We start from the raw sequence: 22,938 nt of genomic DNA on the forward strand, positions 1-22,938 counted from the left end.
TTAATATGGTTTTAAACATTTATTTTTTATGATGTATTTTCATATTTTAAGACATTAAAAGTCAATGTTTGGAACAATAAAACAGCAAAAGTAAATGATGAAGGCACGATAATAAATTGTATATATTTTAACTGAAACTGTATAAAATTCATACAAGTTAATAAATAATTTATATAATTATGTAAAAATTACTGTCCAACAGACATGTCATCATATCAACCAACAATTCTGTCTACAATAAGATACACTTTTTTTTAAAGTTGGTACTTGGTTACCAAAGAGATTACTGTGTCAATAACGAGCAGCTTGAGAAATATCAGATGTGTAATATTTACCCTGATTTTTTCCACATAAAGTAAATGTAATGTACAGTCAAGCAGTAATTTTGTCAAATTAAAAAGTGTGAAAATAATATTTAATTGTATTTACGATAAATAAAATACAAACTGTGAAATGAGCAGTTTAATTCCAAAAATAAGTAATTAGTAAAAAAAAAAAAAAATTGTAATAAATAGTTTAATAATTTCTACACACTCTCTCTCTGTATATATACACACATACATATGTGTGTAAACACACACACACACACACACACACACACACACAATATACAGTGCCCTCTAAGTATTGGAACAGTAAAGACAAAGTTGCTCTGTTGGCTGTGGAGTCAAAACATTTACAAATATGATTAAAAGATGAATATGAGACAAAACTACAGAATGTCACATATTATTATTGGGTGATTCAACACAGAGGTTTTACCAGTTCAGCACTTTTAGAGTTTGATCCCTCTATCTGATGTTATGTGATATATATGCGTGTATGGTTATATATATATATATATAACCATACACACTCTATAGCCATTTAATCCATCTATGATTTATGAAAGTTGTATAGTTAATAAATAATTTATATAATTATTTCAGAAAAAATTATACACTGACAAACAAAAAAAGAGCGAGAGATTTAAGTGTTCATAAATCACAGTAAGTGAGACAGTCAGTCGGTGCAGACAGGAGGCAAGATTCCTGTTTAAACACCAGGACCTATTTAAACGTCACCTGAAGAGTAAGGCGACTGCAATGTTGCCAGACCGGAGGATTTTTCAGGCTTCAGTCAGAAACATTTTGGGTGGATCATGAGTGCACAACACCCTTGGCTCTTTTGTGTGTTTGTGAAGAGCTGGAGTCAGTGAGAGGCGTGACGGCAGTGAATCTGAGACCAGTACTGATGGATGGCCACCCTGCTAGCCAGCTGCTGTCCTCCATTTACTTGTTTTCCTGTCTTTCTCCGAGGACGAGAGAGAGTTCTCCTCAGCTGGCAGGGTCTCAAGTTTGCTGTACTACTCCAGACCAGTCCGCACCCCGTGCTAATTCAGGACTTACTAGCATACACAGTGAGTCGTAGCAGAACAACGCGGCCACAGCTTTCCATCTCACCATCACCCACACATGGACTTTCTGCTACATCCCTAAATGCTTCTTTTCCCCCTTTTTGAAAGAGATCACAGCTTTTTCACACTGCATTCTGAAGGTGGTACTGCAACGGGAGACAGATCCCGGGATGTCGGTCTCTACCCCCCCGACAGGAGGACTCAGCCACAGAGAGGCATGCCGGGGCATGTGGGTAACACAACTCGACAGGCACAGGGACAGTGTGTGAAACAATATACACATACAAATACACTGCCACTCATATTACCAAAGTTGATTAAAATAGCAAATCGCTGCACATTCATTCAAACGTCAGCAGAATTTTCAGGTGCACCTTCTTTTCTTAGCATTTTTGTCTTGTTTTCCAGTAAAATATCTAAACATTCTTAAACCAAGATACATTTACATGGGAAGCAAAATGACACGTCTTGTTATCAGAGAAATCTAACAAGATTTATGTTCAAAAGTTTAAGGCTAGTCAGATTTTGAGGTGTTTTTAAAAGACGTCTCTTATGCTCACCAAGGCTGCATTTATTTGAGCAAAAATACAGTGAAATATTATTACAATTTAAATAACAGTTTTCTATTTTAATACATTTTAAATTTATTCCTGTGAATTTTCAGCAGCCTTGCTCCAGTCTTCAGTGTCACATGATCCTTCAGAAATCATTGTAATATTCTAATTTGGTGCTCAAGAAACGTGTTTTATTATTATAATTATTATTATTCTTATTATATTTAACTGCCAAAAACAGTTGTATTGCTTAATATTTTTAATGCTGCGAAAACAGAATTTTTTTCCAGGGTTTTTTGATAAATGGAAAGTTCAAAAGAACAATTTATTTGAAATACAAATCTTTTGTAACAAAAATGTCTTTGATTTTTTTATCAATTTAATACACCCTTGCTTAATAAAAGTATAAATTACTTGGATGATCTGAGGGCAAACAAATCCATTTTTTCCTCTATCATAAGATGACCAAAGTTGGAAAGAAAATCCAGTAGGTTTCATCCATCCTGTGCATTTTAAATGCAAAAGAATTTAGCACTTGATGAATAATCAGCAGACCAAATTTTTACTGGGCAGCCAATTTTTCAATGCAGGAAAAACCCTAAACAACAACATCCCTCCCTCTTCCTCAATTTCCACATGCATCCGTGTTTATATTTACATCCATAACAAATTACAGTTTCTGTTGTTGTATTTCATATAGGGCTGTCGCGATTCGTCGAGTCGACTAGTCGATATTTAAAAATCGTCGACTTCATTTTGCTCGCGCCGACTAACCGGCAAAATACCGGAAGTGGCGCATTTCACCGGCGAGAATCCATAAAACACATTTTTAGACTATTTTCCAAGGCTACATGATATATTAAACCCGTTTAAAAATCATAAGCATAATTGTGAATTCACAAACGCTATGATTTAATTAAATAGTTATATGCGATGCAGTTCTAACACAGTATATGCGCTTTAATTATTTTACATGTGTGTAGGTTAAGTGCGTGCGTCTCACAGCGGCTCCGTTCACAGTAGCTCCACAGAAACTGTTATCATTTACATGTGTGGAGCGTCTCAAACTCCATCTCTGCATGTTGTTGTGAGTTTGGGTTTATTATAACGTTCATCTGGGAACGCAACGTGTGCCATTTCATCAGATTAGCAAGGTAAATCATTAATAAATCTACACAAACAGGAGAACACATCTCAATTTCGAAATAAAAGCTCAAACCCTCACTCTGAGTTTACACGGTTTGATGTCCACATTTTTAATTACAGTTGCTATAGCACAGGAGTGGGCAAACGTTTTGACTAGAGGGCCACATCAAGTTTTCCAAATTAAGTGAGGGGCTGGATAATATGTTTATGACAAATGAAGCTTTGATTTTTAAATTGACACTCACTTACTACTGTACTATGTATACTTGTACATACATGGCAGTTCTATTCTTGCACCATCTCTACCTATTTTTATGAGCACTTTATGACACACAGATAAGTTGCACTGGTGTACAAGCCGATTAATGTATAAGACACATTTTATCATTTCATTCAGAAATAATGTAAAATAAACGAAACGTTTACAAACATGTATTTATATTCCCTACACTCCACAAAAAATCCTGTAAATTTAGCAGTGTTCAGAATAGAAAAAGAATGAAAACATAAGTAAAAAAAACAAACAAATTTTATGGCATTCATCATAAACATATATTATAAACGCCCAGCCTAAATATTTAAAGTGAAACTGAAACGAGCGGCGTGGTTGCTGGAAAATGCACAATACAAACTCAAAACAAACTCACTTTGCAAGATAAAACGACAAATTATTTCCATGTTTTCCCCACAAAATTACAGCACCTGTGAGCAGGAGGATAACGCTGGCATTTGTTTTGATACTGGAAAGTCTTTTAAGCATTTTTAAAACAGTTCCAATACAAGGCAGCTTTTCAAAACAAATGAACACTTTCACATTTTTAAAACATGTAACTTATTTACAATTTTTGTAGTGTATATAGCTATTTTGACTTTTTATTTTGTATTTTCTGTGCGGCTTGAACGTGGCGTCCGTCAAAAATAGACTAGGCACCTATCTTTGGTGAAGCCGCATGGAGAGCCGCTTCTGAAACGTGCCACGGATTGACTAGAGTGGGCGCGATCAGCTCCGGTGGCCTATATTTATAATACATTATGTATTTTAACAGTTTTGTTCAATAAAACCATATGATTTCTTGCTTTTGATACTTTATTTGAACTAATTATTATTGCATAATTGCTATTATATATGTATTTTAAAATCATATATATCTATAATTATAGGGCACTATGAAATATGTTTTATTTCCAAATTCAGTTTAATTTTATTAATCAAAAAGTCTAATGAATTAATTGAGTTTTACAGTTTTTTTCTGTACCAAATTCTGTTTTCCATTATTTTCTGGATTCCATTTTAATGGTTCCATTAAATTTTTATAAAAAGCATCTCCAATTAACAGATTTTATAATTTAAAATTATAATTTATATATTTTTTTCAGAAATACTGCATTTACATTTTTCACCTAAATAAATTCTGGTAAATAATATTTTGGTAAATACTCCTTTAAAAAGTGTTTTATGATCATAATTGTATTATTAGTAGACTAGAACACGTGGATGTGTTGTCATTCTGACACTATAATACTGAACTGTGATTTCAGTGATTTGGACTATGAGACGGACACTTGCTTCTTGCACTCTATGTTGCACTTTACTTTTTGCTTTAAAAAAGGATTTCATAGAAATTTGGATTTCATTTGGTTTAATAAAATATTCTTAAGTAAAATTGTTGATTTTTTGTGTGGGAAATTAATCGTTTAGATTAATCGATTAATCGAAAAATTTGTCAATAGATTAATCAAAATAAAATAGTCGTTAGTGGCAGCCCTAATTTCATACATATAAGAGCATAAACGCTCCATGACAGCTATACGAATACTGTTTTTTACACCGATATGCGAGTATGCCAAGAATATGCTAGCATCTGTCTTCCCATCTGACAAAAGAAGGGAAAGTTCTTAAGAAGCACTTGACATTTCACACATTCCTTACATTCCCCAAATAAGAGTGAGGAGTATGCCGTACCATCTCTGCTCTTGTTGTAGAATGGCTCCTCCAATAACAGGAAGCTACAAATCAGTCAAAACACACTGTGGGCCGCAGTGGGCTTTCCATGCAGTCTAATCAAACAATAGCCCAACTATGGCAGCAGAAAATACAGAGTGCCACTAACAGAACCAGACAAAAAGCGAGCCTATTTCCATCCCTGTTCTCCTTGAGGTATCCAAACCACATCAACTGGTCACTGGAGTTCCTCAGGGATCGGTTCTTGGACCCCTCCTCTTCTCCACATACACTACATCGCTGGGTCCCATCATACATGCACATGGCTTCTCCTATCACTGCTACGCCGATGACACACAGCTCTATCTCTCTTTTCAACCAGATGACCCAACAGTAGCTGCACGGATCTCAGCATGGATGAAAGAACATCACCTACAGCTCAACCTGGCAAAGACGGAGCTTCTTGTCTTCCCTGCCAATCCGACTCTACAGCATGACTTCACGATTCAGTTAGGCTCATCAATGATTACCCCATCAACTTTGGTCAGAAATCTTTGTGTAATCTTTGATGACCAGCTGACCTTCAAAGAGCACATTGCAAAGACTGCTCGATCCTGCAGGTTTGCACTACACAACATCAGAAAGATCAGGCCCTTCCTGACAAAGCATGCTGCACAACTTCTTGTCCAGGCCCTTGTCGTTTCTAGGCTGGACTACTGAACCTACATCCCCTCCAGAAGTCTGAGATCTGATAGTGAGCGATGCCTTGTGGTACCATCACAGAGAGGCTCAAAATCACTCTCAGAACATTCTCGTTCACCATTCCTGGCTGGTGGAATAATCTTCCCACCCCTATCCGGAATGCTGGATCCCTGTCAATCTTCAAGCAACAACTGAAAACTCATCTCTTTCGGCAGTACATGACTTCATCCTAAACTTAAAAAAACAAATAAAAAAAACCTTAATCTTTCCCTCTATCCTTCTCTCCCTCCCTTACTAGCTTGTACTTATTCGAACAATGACTGAGACTTGGTGTTACGAGCACTTCCTCTGTCTGATTGCCTCTTCAAGATGAATCGCTTTTTGTATTCCCCAATTGTAAGTCGCTTTGGATAAAAGCGTCTGCCAAATGACTAAATGTAAATGTAAATTACAGGTAGAATGGAAATAGAATAGCATTGTCTCAAGTTTACTAACCATATTGGTTTGGGAAATGCCAAAATGACAGCTGTGTTTCCAAGTGAGATCTCGATGTTTGTGTACTCACCTCCGATGGCGTTACACCTGGATGTGATCTCCCACAGCACCAGGGCCATGGAGTAGACATCGGTTTGCTTGAATGACTCGATGTTCTCAAGGTTGATCCTTGATTCCAGCACTTCTGGAGCCATGTACCTGGCTGTACCCACCTGAGAATCAGATACAATACATTTTATATTGTATATTTCTGAATGTCATGATCAAATGAACACAGCATTTAGTAATACTAATATTTTTCAAAATTTTTGTCCTATTTTTATCAGTTATATTAATTATTACCAATTATAAATATTATTCATGATTGTTTTAGTAATCTGAAAATATTACAACTAATAATAATGATTATAATGAATTATTATTATTATTATTATAATAATATAACCTATAAAACAAATTCTTATGAGTATGTCGTGACAAAGCACACATACACACATTATAAATCTAATTATAATTACTTTGATTATTACACCATTATTATTCATGTATTTATTATTATTATTAAAATGTGATTTATAAAAATAAAAATAATTCTTATGATTGTCACAAATTACACAAATATAGTGTTTTTATTATTATAATTTATAAATCTGATTTACTACTTTATAACAAACTAATTATTTCAATTATATGTAATGATAACAATTATTAACAATAATAAATTAAGTTGGTAAAATTTTTATATTCTTCTTATTAATGGCATTATTATTATTGTTGTTGTTTACAGGTTTCCAAGCTATTTTCACATCTTTTTATTCCTTTAATTTCAAAACATTTCAGCTCATTTCTTTACTTGACCTCACTTTAAAAGTACAAAAGGTCACACCAATGAACCAACAAATCTTAAATGTGATAATTAAACGCAACCTTAGCAGTGAAGTTTAAACTCCCTTTGAACTATTTTTAGGGTCACTGTCTTGGACCAACTGAATATTGACATACATCAAAGCACTCTGGGTATGGAGAGACGTCGCAGAGTAAGGTGATTGTTAGCTAGTTTATTACTGATTCACTAGTCGCCTTTGTCTTTTCATTTTTAGCCCGTGAATCATAAATCTGAGCAGACAGTTTAAACAAAGGGCGCACATACATAAAACACACACATCTGCACATGGTGAGTTGCCTGAGGGGACTTTCCCTGCAAGTTGTGACTTGACGTACCTTTAGGTATGGAACACGCCAACGCTTAACTTGACACTTACCAAGCAATAAGAGCAAGGTATTTTTTTGGCTGATTTGCGGTATACGGTATATCTCTCTGTATTTTGGATTTGGATTAAACATAAGTGAATGTAAGCATGTAGGCATATATTATGTGCAAAAAAGGGTTAAAATCACATTACATTCTAACATTGTAATATTGCAATCTAAAAACAAAAAATAATCCTTTCAAAGTTAAATTTACTAAACTAAAAATGAAAAAGCACAGACTGAGTGAAAAGGCTATTTTGATTACCCCCATTACACTATACAGTTAGTGCTGCTATCATACACTCACACTTAATTGTAGGTTTAAAATTGTATGTCACATTTATTGTCCAACTACAAATATTTCAGCAAAATGTATATTTTAGTCAGTTATTGCGCTCCTATTTCATTGTGCTCTATCTGTTTGGCGCGCATGTGTGCGGCGGCACTCGTTCTAAATGAAGTCTGTGAAGTTTAGCGGAGAATAGCTAAGCAAAAGCTCATGCACTTCTGACAGCAAAATGGAAATATTTCCATGGCTTTTTTAACATTTACAGATGGAGAATATACCTGTGAATTGTAAGTTATGCTTTAAGGAAAACAGCACATCTCAAACACATTAAACAGCGCGAGTAGCATATCTGTCAGCGGCACACGCAGCTTTTCTGTCAGAGCATCTGACGGGCCGAGCGCGAGCCGCTTTAAACTGAAACAATAAACTATATAGGCTAGCCTACTATATCTTACGAGATTTTGAAAGCCCTTACAGACAGACAGTCTAAATGCACCTATGAAGATGAAATATTGTTGCATGACCCACCTGTCCACTGTTGGCTAAGTCATCCACCGAAAGAGAGTTGTCAAGACGGAGGCCAAGTCCAAAATCACAGAGGCAACAAGAGAGGTCATTCTTCACCAGGATGTTAGAGCTCTTCAGATCTCGGTGGACGATGGGCACTTTGGGCCGCCCGCAAGGGGTGTGGTCACTATGCAAATGAGCCACACCCTGGGCCAGCGAGCCCCCGAGCAGCCGCAGGTCCTCCCAGCTGATGAGGTGTCGAGTGAGGTACTCCTGCAGGTTCCCGCGTGGATGATAGGCGGTGATCAGCCAGTACTGTTTCTCCACCTTCCTCTCCTCAGCTGTCAGGAAGTGTAGGATGTTCTCGTGCTTCAGATCAATGTCCGAGAAAATGTCCTTTTCGTTCTTCCAGGATGCGTACTCTTCGTAGGGGAAGATCTTCACTGCCACCGTTTCGAACTGTTCTGAGGGGCTTTGTCTCAGCTTGGCTTTGTACACCTCGGCAAAGCGGCCCTTGCCCACCTGAAGGTCCAGCTCAATGGGCAGAGGTTCTGTGTTGTGGTTGAGGTTGTTGGCATGCGTGGAGCTGCTGTCGGAGCGGTCGTCGTCCATCATGATGGCGCAGGCGTCACTACAGTCCAGCGGGCCTTTGGGGCCCTTGCGTTTGGACGGCTTCTTGGTCTCCCATTCATCGAGTTTACGGCGACGGTACATGCGGTACCAGTAGAAGGAGGCAATGACCAGCACAGCCAGAACCAGGAGGGGCAGCAAACTGACCAGGATCACTAACACCACCTGGTTATTTGTGGGGTCTGGAACAATAGATGGAGAGAAAGCAGAAGGATGTCAACATTTACCTCTGCACAGGGCAAATGTAGATCAAAACTACTTATGAACCAATACACTGTAAAACTCAAAAGTAACAGCTCATTCTGCATACAGGAAATTCAGATACCAAGAAATTTGAATTGACTATGAATCTACACAGGTGTGGCTCGTCTATATGGGCAGAAATATTCATCCACAACATAGACCTCTATATACACTGAAACAATAACAAATTGTATATGCGTTCAGCATTCTGCAACAAATATTTTTCAGATTTTCTATACAACTAGAAAGTGTAAAGTAAGCAGTATATATTAAAATCCAGCGCATGGCTTTAGCAGGCATGTATACATGATACTAAGCATGGCAGATGGTGCCTGAGACCTCCCGAACTCAACAGCGCCCCACACTTTTGCAACGTAAATCTGTGGTGAAAAGGGGAACTGCAGCACGCTCTAATTGAGAGCCACTTATTTTCACAGTACCTTATGTGAACCTCGCTCCACCGAGAAGATATCAATTCGCTTCAGCTATGTGTCTGCATCAGGTCAGTAACTAGTTGGCATGTCTGTTTTTTTTCTATGTGGAGTAACGTTAGTGGATCAAATTAACAAAGTATAAATCCTTTAGTTTAAATGTGCTCACACAAATAAACTTTATATGGATCTATTGTGTGTGTTTTATTATTATTCTGAGAACAGATATATGATTCAATTGCTCCATAACTTGTAACATTCTAAATCAACATTTGGAGGTGATAAGTACTACATTAAGGCAATTATAATTATAATGTTCTTTGAGCCTGTCAATCAACATTAGCGTGCCACCCACAGGATAATGCAAGGACATCTCTGCCAAAATTTTGTCCGCACGCGTTCAGAGATTAGAATATAAAGCTTACAAAATATTTTTCATATATTAATGCTACGACCCAGAATCTGCCCTATACCTAAATTTATGGTCAGGAGCCGCTACTGAATCTACATAAATTTTAGACAAACAATATTCCCCCAAATGTTCTCTCAATTATCCTAAGAGAGTTGTCTGAACAAGCAATGCCATATTTGGCTTTCCAAATAGATTTTCTTCAGAGGCAAAGACCACAGAGTTTACCTCATGTTAACTGTGTAAGACAGAAATGATGAGAAATCAATATTTGTTGTGTTGCTAATTGATCATTTGTTTAACAAGAAATCTTTAGTTGACCTGACAGCAATTTATCGGCTGAGGACATTTTGTATTTAATGAATGATCAAATTCAAATTAGCTAAACAATGTAATATTACTGGGAACATTTATAAATGTAGGTTAATTAATAAAAAGGTAAATAAAAAACTAAATGTTATGAAATTACAATAAATTTATTAAAATAATAAACAACTAATTCTATTATTATTCTGATCAAATTCAATTCGACTAAATGTGATCTCACTGGGAAAATTTGTAAATGTAAGATGTTTAGTCCAATAGGTAGCTGAATGTCCACACACTGCAAAAAAAAAAAATAACTGACCAAAAAATGTGTAGCAAAAATCCAATTATTTATTCATATGCAAAAGTGAAAAAGTGACAAAAGTGCAAAATGTATTAAAAACAGACCAGAGAGCAGACGCTTCAGCCCATGCTTTCTTCAGTGCTCATGAGGCAAAAAAGCAACACCACACTTATATAGACACAATTGTTAACAGCTGATCTTAATCATTGAGGGATAATTGTCATGCCAACAATTTCCCTTCACAAAAAACATACAATTTCAAATTCAATTAGCTAAACAATATAGTACTACAGGGAGCATTTATTAAAAATGTTTATCTTTTACACAAATATTTAATTAAATGTGATGTTATGCTATCTAGTCAAAGTTAGTGATGCTTTGTGTCCTCGAGCAAAGTATACTCTAAGTCACTTAGGGTGGAAGGACGTATTAATTGACAACTTAGCAGAGAAGTCCAGAATTTAGAGCCATTTGAAATACCAGCCATAACCATCTAGTTACCTAGTACGCAGGTTGACTGAGCTCCTAATCATTAACCCAGTTTCTGAGCAGACAGTTTTCCTGCCACACCAGGGAGCTTGAGCAAATCTTGCACAGTGAGAGTCTTTTCTGTGACTTCATCTTTCAAGGCAAAGTTTACACTGCTACGACATGCGCCTGCCAACCTGAGGACTGGCTTGGAAGCTCTAACACTGCAGGTTCAATCCAGAGACAAAGCGAGAGCTGCCAACTACGTGGGCAGAGAGTGGAGTCAGTGTTTCGTCTGTCTGCATTCTTCCATCAAACACAAAGACACACCTTATCATTGAGACATAGACATAAAAAGAACAGAAATGGATACACGACACTGGGAGAGGAAAACTGTCAATAAATGTCAACGTGTTTGGCAGACAGAAACACATACAAAAAGCATAGACGTGTGGTGCAGAGGGAACTCAACCCTTCACATACAGTGGCAGAAACCTCTTCTCGAGCCAAACAACCAATATAAACACGCATGCAAATCACAATGCCTTTTCCAGCCACATAAAACAGGATGCCAGCCACACTGCTGCGGTCCATGACATTATCAGCTAATAAGAGGCACTTTTCTGCAGGTTCTACTGTTAAACGCATCACTGTACATCTGTGCCAGGGTCTTAACAAGAACCAAGTGGATTACGCGTTCCAAAGCCTCTGACTCACAAGTTAATCTATTAAAATTTAATTGCTTCTCACGACCAATAGACATGTTTCTCATTAGTGCATTAGCGAACACCTATTACTACTACCATTGCTCACAAGTACTGGAAAAGGATTCATTAAGAACGCAGAATTTATCTGTACCATATTGGGTTTTTAGAGTGTTGGTCGATATTGATATTAAATAAATTTCTGCCTATATGGTTACCTGACCTTTGCCTTCCTGTAGCTTAAACAGTAAATCATGGTGCTAGCAACGACAAGGTCATTGGTTTGATTCGCAGGGAATGCGGGAATTAAAAAAAATGTGTAGATTGAATGCAGTGTAAGTCACTGTGCATCTGCCAAATGCATTAAAAAAAGCTTTGAGTGGTCTGATAAAGAGCCATATGGCTTGATACATTTCTGTTGGTGAGAATTTGCCCAAAAAAAGTGTGGAAACCCATTTTACTGTTCCCATTTTCACCATGTGATACAAACTCGCAATTCAGAGAAATTAAGTCAGAATTGCATGATATAAGCTCGCAACGCTGAGAAATAATGTCAGAACTGCGAAATAAAAACTCATAATTGTGACATCTCTCGGAATTGCGAGTTTGTCTTGCATTTCTGATTTTGTAACACACAATTCCAATGTTAAGTAAGATATAAACCTATAATTCAGAGAAGATATGTCTTTTTCCCCCCTTTGAATTGGTCTTTATAACTCGCAATTGAAAATTCTGAGAAAAAAAGTAAATTGCAAGATATAAACTCGGAATTGCGAGAAAAAAAAAGTCAGAATTGCGAGTTTTTTTATCTGACTATTATTCTGACTTTATATCTTGCAATTGCCAGTTTATATCCTGGTATTCTGACTTCTAGTTCACAACTGTGAGTTTATATCATGCAATCGCAGAATTGTGAGAAAAAAGTCAGAACTGTGAAATAAAATGTCATGAAATGTCATTTTTCAAAACATTTATTCATTTGATTTTTTTTCCTTTTTAATCTTGGCACTCGTGAAGCAATTTCTCACCAAAAACTTCAAAAGCTTTCCATTACTTTTCCAGTTAATAAACTCTCAGAACACGACATTTCACATATCCTTTAAGTTTACCAATGTAGACAGGCCAATTCTCTCCACCCTCTTGCGTACTATTGATCAGTGGCAAACAAGCTTCGACCTGCTTTCATTTGCTGGCTGGGCATATTGTGTACTTGCTTTACTTTTGAAAATGTCCGAATTCAAAGTGAGGATTCCCATATGTACGTTACTGCTTTTTGGATCCCTGTCCTGATGCGAGTTTAGAGTACGCAGGAGTACTGCCAGACTCGGATTGGTCTACATGAAAAACACAGACCTATTACTGTTTGTTTGTTATGGCTACAACTTTGTTTTATAGCATGGCTCATACTGCAAACAAGTCTGACTTTTCTTTTTTTCTCTCACAAACACCGTCTTGGTCTGTTGTTGGCTTTCTCGGTGTGACTCAGACCTTCTCTAACTATCTGCTCTATAACCGGAGGCCAAGATTCCTTAGCATGTGAGTGTGGGTGTGTTTGCGAGCCAGCGTATATACGTGCAGGTCAGGGTTGGGTTGAAAGTAAAGTCTGCACAGATCCTCAGTCTGCGCTCTTCCTCCTTTCCTTTATGTTCTTCTTTCCATCAAAATAACCTATGATAAAAGATCAACTGAGTAGAAACATATTGTCAGGTTGGAAATATTCCAGTGAGACACAGGCACATGCTGCTGCTTATTTGTCCTGTCAGGCAAATGGCCTGGACTGTCATCCTGGAAAAGAATAATGAGTACTTTCCACAAGATCTGAGAAAGAATTTTGGCATCTATCATTTTTGTGTGACAATACTGATATGTCAAAATAAGCACGGCATAGGGGTAACCAGCAGTGTTGGGAATTAAAAAAAAAAAGCTAAATTTAAGGAAAATTATGCTAAACATTTCTGTTGAAATAAAACTTGTGAATAATCATGCACCATAAGAAAATAAATGTATAAAGAAAGCAAATACAGTCATGCTGACTTTAAACAACCTAATTATGTTTTTATCTACCACAAAATATGTACTATTTAATTTTCATTTAATGTATAGGTGCTGAGTGAAAAGTAATGTTACAAAAAAAACTAAAGGAAAATTAAACAGTATATTTGTATCTGTAAAATACAATATGGATTCTATTGATTTGGAATATAATAAGATAAAATAACAGATTTTTTTTCATAATAGTTTAAATTATGAATAATAGGTTTAAAAATTGAGACAATTTTTCAAAAATGTAATATTCCGTTGTATGATATATTTTGTAGTTTGTGATTCCTCTTTAAATACACTTCTGTCACATTAAAACATGGTGTAGTCTATACGTCACTGCATTCCAAAAAAGTGCGTTTAACATGGTTAGTTACTTTTTTATAACGAGTAATGCCATTACACAGGACAGAAACATTCACTAACACTTCCAACCACAGTTGCAGAAATATTACAGTGCATGCAAACAGGAAATCTGATAAAACGAAGCTACAGCAATAATAACCTGAAGTCTGAAGCTTGTTCATTTTACTACTGTGATGGTACTGTACATAAATGTTTCATGTTGTCATAAAACCACAACATGCTTCCAGGACCTCTAAATCAAGATGCCTCCAAGGTTCCATATTCACTTCATGTTCCTTCCGATGTTCCTTGAGCCAATCACGTTTACAAGTAGAAAAACAGAAAAACGTGTGCAAACCACAATGAAAAGTGCAACACGCTCCTTCTGACAAGCTTTATGAGTTGCTTATTAGAAACAAATGTACTTTTGCTGGAGCGCTCAGGCAATAACAGCCATCATTGTGAAGAGAGTAGCAGCAAAATGTGTCTGCTTCAATCAGTGACATCAATCTGTCTTCATATCTCATCATCATCCCATTTCAGAGCCAAATTTAAACAAACTGTAGAACATCATGTAACAAAGTCATTTTCATTAAAGTGTTAACCATTTCATTGGTTTGTGTTTTCACTTAGTGGATGCTTATTGAAATGTTTGCACAAACTCCATTTTGAAGAACAGCCCTAATAGTCTGCAGGCGAATTACATATATTTCGGCAGAAACTGCATTTTTCCCCCTGGAACTGTATACTAATGACAGTAATCCTCAGTTAACCACAGCAAGAAACTCCATTAATTTGTCTGAAGCTTCGTTTAAAAGACATAATGACGTCATAATGACTTCGTTTAAAAGACATAAAAACTGTTTCAGATGCAGCATTCACATATGCAAACACCATAATGCCTCTGAATGTGGAACTGAAATCTTGCAGGAATAGCCTACTGGATGAAGACTGTGGATAGACCAATACATCAGTCACTATTCATTTTAAAATAATTTGTACATCAATTGTACATCAAAAATTATTGGAACAGTAAAGACAAAATTGCTCTGTTGGCTGTGGAGTCAAAACAGCCAACAGAGCAATTTTTTCTTTACTGTTCCAATACTTATGGAGGCCACTGTATATGTTATAGTTATCATTGTGCGTATGCATATTAACTCGAATCAATGATTTGAGGGAAGTAGCTGTGTACTAAGTGAGAAAGTAAATCCATTCGGTTGCTATAGCAAAAAAAATAAAATAAAAAAAAATAAAATAAAATAAAAGTATATATATATATATATATATATATATATATATATATATGTGTGCGTGTATTATATATATATACACACACACACATATACATACACACACACAATATAATTTAAATTTAGTAATTGAATAATACAAAATATAACTAAATATCTGCCTTTAAAACACTTAGGACAATATGGCAGTACTGACAGTGTAAAAATGAAAAGACACTCTCTGGAGAACATCTAGACATCCTTATGAAGTACATTCAAGGGCAGTTCTCTAAATATCTTCATTATTAACCTCTATATAAGTTTTTGACAGTTCTTCCAGTGACCCATCAGGAAGAAGAAAGGTTCTAAGGCACTTGAAAAATATTTCATAGTACCTTCAGTACACAAAGGCACCTTTACTTTTCAGAGTATTTCCACTTAAAAGTCCACCTAGGCCAAAAGTAGCACAAGCTTGCTTTTCTGTTTATTGAATTCAGCAAAAAAATGTGTGAAATTGCTATACGAAAAAGCCCTGCTGCGCAGTACATAATTATGAGCTGGTGTGTACACCCTGCAGCTGCTACAATGAAGTCCAAAGAAATGGCAGCGAATACAGTATAGGGAGCTTATTGCTGGAACGTGCAGGCTCTCAGCCATAGTTAATGTCATAAAAATGTTATGGTCCGGGAAAACAATGCCTGGCATTTCTGCAAAAATATGCCATGGAACCGTTCCAATATGTAAACATGGACTTCCTGCAATACTTCCCCACTCTGGCAGGGAATGAGGCCTCCTTCACCGGATGGAATTACAGCCTCTCTCAACTGCTCCTACATAGCAAACACTACAGGCATCAAACACCTGCTCAAACATCATATTTCGCAACATAAATCCGCAATTTAACAAAGGTAGAATCTGTCTTCACTAGTTTACGATAAATGTGTCTATGTACTGAAAGAAGGAAGCACACGCTCCTCAGAATACCCCACACCTCAGAAATCCCTGCATACTGTTTTAGGTTTTATAAACCAGACAATGTGGATATTCCTTGTTTAAAAACGAAATTTGTGGCTCTTTAAAGCATACGAAACATGCAATAAACTTTCCGAATAGTGGTAAATAAGGTTATTTTAGTGAATGCCTAGTGCACACAGCTGTTTTGCCATGTGGTTGTGATGTCTCTGCTTCAAGTTACACAGACAGGAAACCACATGTCTGAGATCCTCAGCCGTCCACACAACCAAAGCCAACAGAAAGTCTGCCTGAGACAGCACAGCCCGGCCAGCAACAATGCAGCTGCTTTAGAACGTTACGACAACCTGAGCTTACATACCAGAGCGTGTTACACGCAAATGAGCCAATGCTAAATAGTTAGCATTGCACAGCTTGTGTGTGGGAGCTGGGAGGTAAACATGTTCTGCTTGGGTGTGATTTATCAGCTCAGTTGAGTGCGGTTTATCTAGTGTGGTGAAGTGTAGCTCTATCAAAACCAAAACTAGCTGAAACACAGTTCATTATTTATTCACTAACGCAGCATTTCCATAGTCTATGGAAAACCTCTGAGAGATGTGATGTAGGCTACATCACATGAGACGCTTCAGAGGTTGCAACGCTCTGGTTTTGCTTACCAATTTGTAGGCCCACGCGGAATCTGTGACTACAGAACGCCGCAGATTTCCACTGATTTGGAACGTCTGTAATTCATAAAATTCTACAAAACTAAGTAATTTTAGCATTATTTATATATCATTATAGCATTTATTAATTATTTATTTTGAATTAGCTTTTATTATTATATTATAAATTTCCATTTAGCAACTTTTATTTTAGTTTTAGTACTTTAACTTATTTCAGTTAGTTGCCAGAATGAACCAGTCTAATTAAGCTTTATATTCTATTTTATTTCAGCTTTATTTCATTTAACGAAAACTGTTTTTAATAGTTTTTGTTTTAGTTAACCTTTAAAACACTGCTTGGCATCTAAATGGTGTTCGCACACATTTCAATTCCGTAATCTACTGTATTTCAGAATGAAACGTGATGTTCAAAAAGAAAAGAAAAGAAAAAAATTGTAGGGCAGGGCTTGATTTTATCCATCTGGAATTGATTGGATTGTGAAAAGTGGGTGTTACCAGAATGATTGGAAGAGAATGGGTTTATACTAATAATTGCAAATAATTTTTTTTTTGGTCAGTCAATAAAGGAAAAAGTATTTTTTGAGTCAAATCAGCTATTTTGATGAAACATTCCAATATGAAATATTTTTAGTTGGAATAAACCTGGCAAATAATCATGCCTATCTTAAAGCACTACTATCAATGATACAAATAGGGAGGATACACAAAGTTAGAAAGAAGGAGGAATGAAGAAGGAAACTAACGGAGTGTGAACATCAGCATGTCGTTGCACTCCTCTGCGTTGCAGGAGCAGATGTGGAATGGGCCTCTGTTTGACATCCTCTTTTTCATTTCGCACTTGGTGTTGTTGTAGTTCTCCACCATGATGCCATAGAGGGGCTCGGAGGGTTTGTGGCACAACGTCTCGATCGTGTTGTTGTCATCACTCTTCCTCCTGATTTCATCAAGAGGACACAAGTATAAACACATACACTTTGATTACAGGGATTATGATATCAAATGACAGTTCTTTTGTCAATATAAAAACAATTCAATTGTTATTTTACATTCTCAGTTGACTTCGACAATAAAAAATAAACTGCATGTCCCCTTGTTGCTATATCAGTAAACATAAGCACTTAGATAGAGCAATGACTTGTTGCTATATTTAACTGCGCTGTTTCCATAATTGAAGACAACATGAAATGACATTCACAGAACATTTAACCACAATGTGACATATTTCAGAGCAAAACTTCATATCATTTTCTGATATTTAATTGGATTATGAAGTGTTAGACCTTTGGATAATATTGGATAATATTATTTCTTCTCCTCACAACTTGGCCTTGGTTATATAAGCAGAAAAGAAAAGTTCTTTCAGAAGTGCTGCAAGTTCTCACATTTTGATTAAAACCACCACTTCTTTTTTCTTTAGAACAATATGTACTGAGACTAAGCATATTTACTTTGATTTCGTGTCATTTTTTAAAAATATGAGAATGATACTGCAAGCTGAGAAAAAAAGATTCATTGGTGATTTTTGACTGTTGTGCAAAGCAGATGGTAGGGTGTGGGGCGATATGAGAAAAAATTCATATCTCGTAATATTTTGGTTCATTTGCAGTATACGGTATATATCTCTGTATTTTCTAGCTTGGATTAAACAAATAAAGTGAATGTAACCATATATTATGTTAAAAAAGGATTAAAAATACATTCTAACATTGTAACATTGCAATCTAAAAACAAAAATAAGAAGTTAAATTTACTAAACTAAAAAAGTAATAATTGAGTAAAAAGGCTGTTTTTATTCCCCCCCTTAGTCACTTTAGTTAGTGCTATCATACAAATACACTTACTTGTAGGTTTTAAATTCTACATGACACATTTATTGTCCAACTACAAATATTTCAGCAAAATGTATAGGCTATATTTTAGTCAGAATTATTGCGCTCCTATTTAATTGCGCGTCTGTTTGGCGCACACGTGCGCAGCGGTGCTGTTAAATGAAGTGAAGTTTAGCGGAGAATCTCAAAGCAGAAGGCTCATGCACTTCTGACAGCAAAATGGAAATATTTCCATGGCTTTCTAACATTTACAGATGGAGAATATACGTGTGAAATGTAAGTTATGCATTTAGGAAAACAGCACATCTCAAACACATTAAACAGCGCGAGTCTCTATTAGCGGCACACGCAGCCTTTCTGTCAGAGCCGCTTTAAACTGAAACTAAACTACAGGCTTCTATATTTTTAAAAAGCCCTTCATATAAAGTTTGTCACTTGTTTAGAAAAAACTGTATTATGCACTTTCTCTGCAGTAGTCTGTGTCCGCCACTGTATTTTTAGATGTGCTCGTTTTCAAACTACTGTACAGTATATCGATATAAACGGTATTCCATCATATCGTATCGCTTATAAAGAATATATCGATATATCGTACAAACTCGATATACCGCCCAGCCCTAGCAGATGGTTTACACTTGCATAGAACAGATGTTTTACACTTCATAAAAAGATGTGGAAGAATATGACTTTAACAGTGACATACCAGATAGCCACACAGATTTCATCAGCATCGGCACAGATGGATGTGATGCTGCAGTTGCTTTCACAGATGCCGGTGCCTTTACACTCGGATGCCTCCACGTCACAGAACTTACACAGTTGAGGAAGCCGAATTGGATTATATAAAGGATACATCCCATCTAGAATAAAACAGAAACAAGGTCACCTATTAAAACAATTTACTCTTTTATTCAACATTTCTCATCCAATGTTGCATCTACTGCCGGCTGTAGATCTAATGTTGAATGCTGGCTGCTTCTGTTATCAGAAATACATGCTGCTCGCTCTTTTATCTGCTTTTCAATACCCTGTTTGAACATGCTTTCGTCTCCCAGCTCCCTTGTCAGGTTCCTGAGACTCTGACCTAAATGCACTGATGCGATCAAGCAAACACCAGCACAGAGAGACCAAACGGCTTCAAGCTCCTGTTTCTGAGAGTACAGACTGACATCAAGACCTCAGATCAGTGGAAAAGCTATGCTACTGCCACCGGTTTAGTCTGTAAATCTAGAGACCCGAAATGTGAGTTCAAGAACCCACAAGGGGTTACTAGTTTGGTGTTGCATGAGTCATTTCTACGTGTGTATGGTTTTTCAATTTCAGCGAGTCTGTATTTGGCCAATCCATAAGAAGTCGTTAAACTGTATTACGTAATTTGTTAGTTTAGCTGCTCTTTGGAGTACCACACACCTCCTAGATTTTCCTGTGATAAAAGGCCACCTCGGCTCTGTGGGACTGAAAGAGGCACCGGTCATTCAAACACACTGAAAGACTTAGAAGTCAAACCATACCGCAAAGCCCAAATAATATTTAAACACATTAATCATGTTGCAAACTAATTAAAATTGCACAGTACTGTTTTACTGCTCTAATGGAACGATTTAAGGGGGCTCACTGAGGAAAAATAAAAGGAAGAAATGTACAGTTACGTAAAAGTGCATTCACAACAGTGTTGTTATTGTTAACTAAAACTTTTAAAAAGTTTTTGTTAACTGAAATAAAAATAAATTGCGAAAATATGTAAAATACGTGAAAAACAGAAACTGCCAACTAAGTTAAAGTTGAAGTACCAGAATTACTAAAACTTGAAAATAAAACAGAAACTTTAAAAATATCAAACTGACAAAAATCACACAAAAAAATTACTAAAAATAAACTAGAAACTGAAAATATGTAAATAAAAGCTAATCAAAAATATAATTAAACATTATAACAATATATAAATAATACTAAGATGACACTTATTCACACAGTGATTCCACTATATAACTATTGAATATCAGTTATCAGCCGAGTTTTATTATATCTCAATAGTACTGTACACTCACCTAAAGGATTATTAGGAACACCATACTAATACTGTGTTTGACCCCCTTTCGTCTTCAGAACTGCCTTAATTCTACGTGGCATTGATTCAACAAGGTGCTGAAAGCATTCTTTAGAAATGTTGGCCCATATTGATAGGATAGCATGTTGCAGTTGATGGAGATTTGTGGGATGCACATCCAGGGCACGAAGCTCCCGTTCCACCACATCCCAAAGATGCTCTATTGGGTTGAGATCTGGTGACTGTGGGGGCCATTTTAGTACAGTGAACTCATTGTCATGTTCAAGAAACCAATTTGAAATGATTCGAGCTTTGTGACATGGTGCATTATCCTGCTGGAAGTAGCCATCAGAGGATGGGTACATGGTGGTCATAAAGGGAAGGACATGGTCAGAAACAATGCTCAGGTAGGCCGTGGCATTTAAACGATGCCCAATTGGCACTAAGGGGCCTAAAGTGTGCCAAGAAAACATCCCCCACACCATAACACCACCACCACCAGCCTGCACAGTGGTAACAAGGCATGATGGATCCATGTTCTCATTCTGTTTACGCCAAATTCTGACTCTACCATCTGAATGTCTCAACAGAAATCGAGACTCATCAGACCAGGCAACATTTTTCCAGTCTTCAACCGTCCAATTTTGGTGAGCTCGTGCAAATTGTAGCCTCTTTTTCCTATTTGTAGTGGAGATGAGTGGTACCCGGTGGGGTCTTCTGCTGTTGTAGCCCATCCGCCTCAAGGCTGTGCGTGTTGTGGCTTCACAAATGCTTTGCTGCATACCTCGGTTGTAACGAGTGGTTATTTCAGTCAAAGTTGCTCTTCTATCAGCTTGAATCAGTCGGCCCATTCTCCTCTGACCTCTAGCATCAACAAGGCATTTTCGCCCACAGGACTGCCGCATACTGGATGTTTTTCCCTTTTCACACCATTCTTTGTAAACCCTAGAAATGGTTGTGCGTGAAAATCCCAGTAACTGAGCAGATTGTGAAATACTCAGACCGGCCCGTCTGGCACCAACAACCATGCCACGCTCAAAATTGCTTAAATCACCTTTCTTTCCCATTCTGACATTCAGTTTGGAGTTCAGGAGATTGTCTTGACCAGGACCACACCCCTAAATGCATTGAAGCAACTGCCATGTGATTGGTTGATTAGATAATTGCATTAATGAGAAATTGAACAGGTGTTCCTAATAATCCTTTAGGTGAGTGTATATTTGATTATGCATGCATTACCTTTTTTTGCTTTAGTTGACCTTTTCCATCACCAACACTCACTTAATCAACAAAAACACTAGTCATTTTACTGTTAAATTAAATTTTTAGCAAAATTAACTAGAGATCGACCAATATCTCGATTTACTGATATTTGTCATGATATGTAAGCATTTTGCCATAATCGAATATCGGTTTTGTAATATTGGATTCACCGATAAACGCAGCCATCTTGTGGGCGTTTTGAGAATTGTGCGCAGGATTGTGCGTCTGAGGGGAGACGAGACAACAACAATGGCGTGCACAGGTACTTGATTTGCTGTAGTTAGTAAATTTTAACATAACTTTAATACACAAATTAAATGTATTACATAAATGCCTGAATGTAGTTTATGCAACTTGGCTCTAAGAAATAAGATAAATAAAATAATCTGTCAAGCCCTGTTCCAATAAAGACGTAACTTTGTCTGAATTAAATAACACAGGCATGAATTAGCGCATGTTGGAAATAAAAGCGCTGAATGGAATTCTCTCTCTGTGGTCTATTAGTCTCGTGAAGTTGGAGTCACGTAGATAATCCGTCAAGTCCTCTCCCAATAAAGACGTAACTTTGCATGAATTAGGCTAATTACAGCCATGAATGATTGCATGTTGGAAATAAAAGCACTGAATTTAATTCTCTCTCTGTTGTCTACATGGTCATCATTAGTCTCGTGAATGCGCTTTTATTTTACAGTTCACTCAGCGGGTTGTTGCTCAAGAAATGCTCAGCATGGCCACCGCATGTAACTTTTAACAAGATTCACTTTTTTG

At 36.7% G+C, this 22,938-nt stretch overlaps 1 protein-coding gene across 1 annotated transcript in view; it reads right to left on the reverse strand.

Annotated features, from left to right (window-relative positions):
- Positions 1-22,938, reverse strand: part of tgfbr2b (transforming growth factor beta receptor 2b) — a 31,636-nt gene that overhangs the window by 3,218 nt on the left and 5,480 nt on the right. Inside the window, exons 2-5 of the mRNA XM_079430871.1 lie at positions 19,564-19,720; positions 17,775-17,965; positions 8,304-9,094; positions 6,306-6,447 (exon numbers count right to left, since the gene is read on the reverse strand). Of these exons, the coding sequence (XP_079286997.1) occupies positions 6,306-6,447; positions 8,304-9,094; positions 17,775-17,965; positions 19,564-19,720 (1,281 nt within the window). The remainder of the gene's footprint in view (positions 1-6,305; positions 6,448-8,303; positions 9,095-17,774; positions 17,966-19,563; positions 19,721-22,938) is intronic.

Source organism: Barbus barbus (assembly GCF_936440315.1).
Source record: "Barbus barbus genome assembly, chromosome: 12".
In the NCBI taxonomy this organism is placed as follows: Eukaryota; Metazoa; Chordata; class Actinopteri; order Cypriniformes; family Cyprinidae; genus Barbus; species Barbus barbus.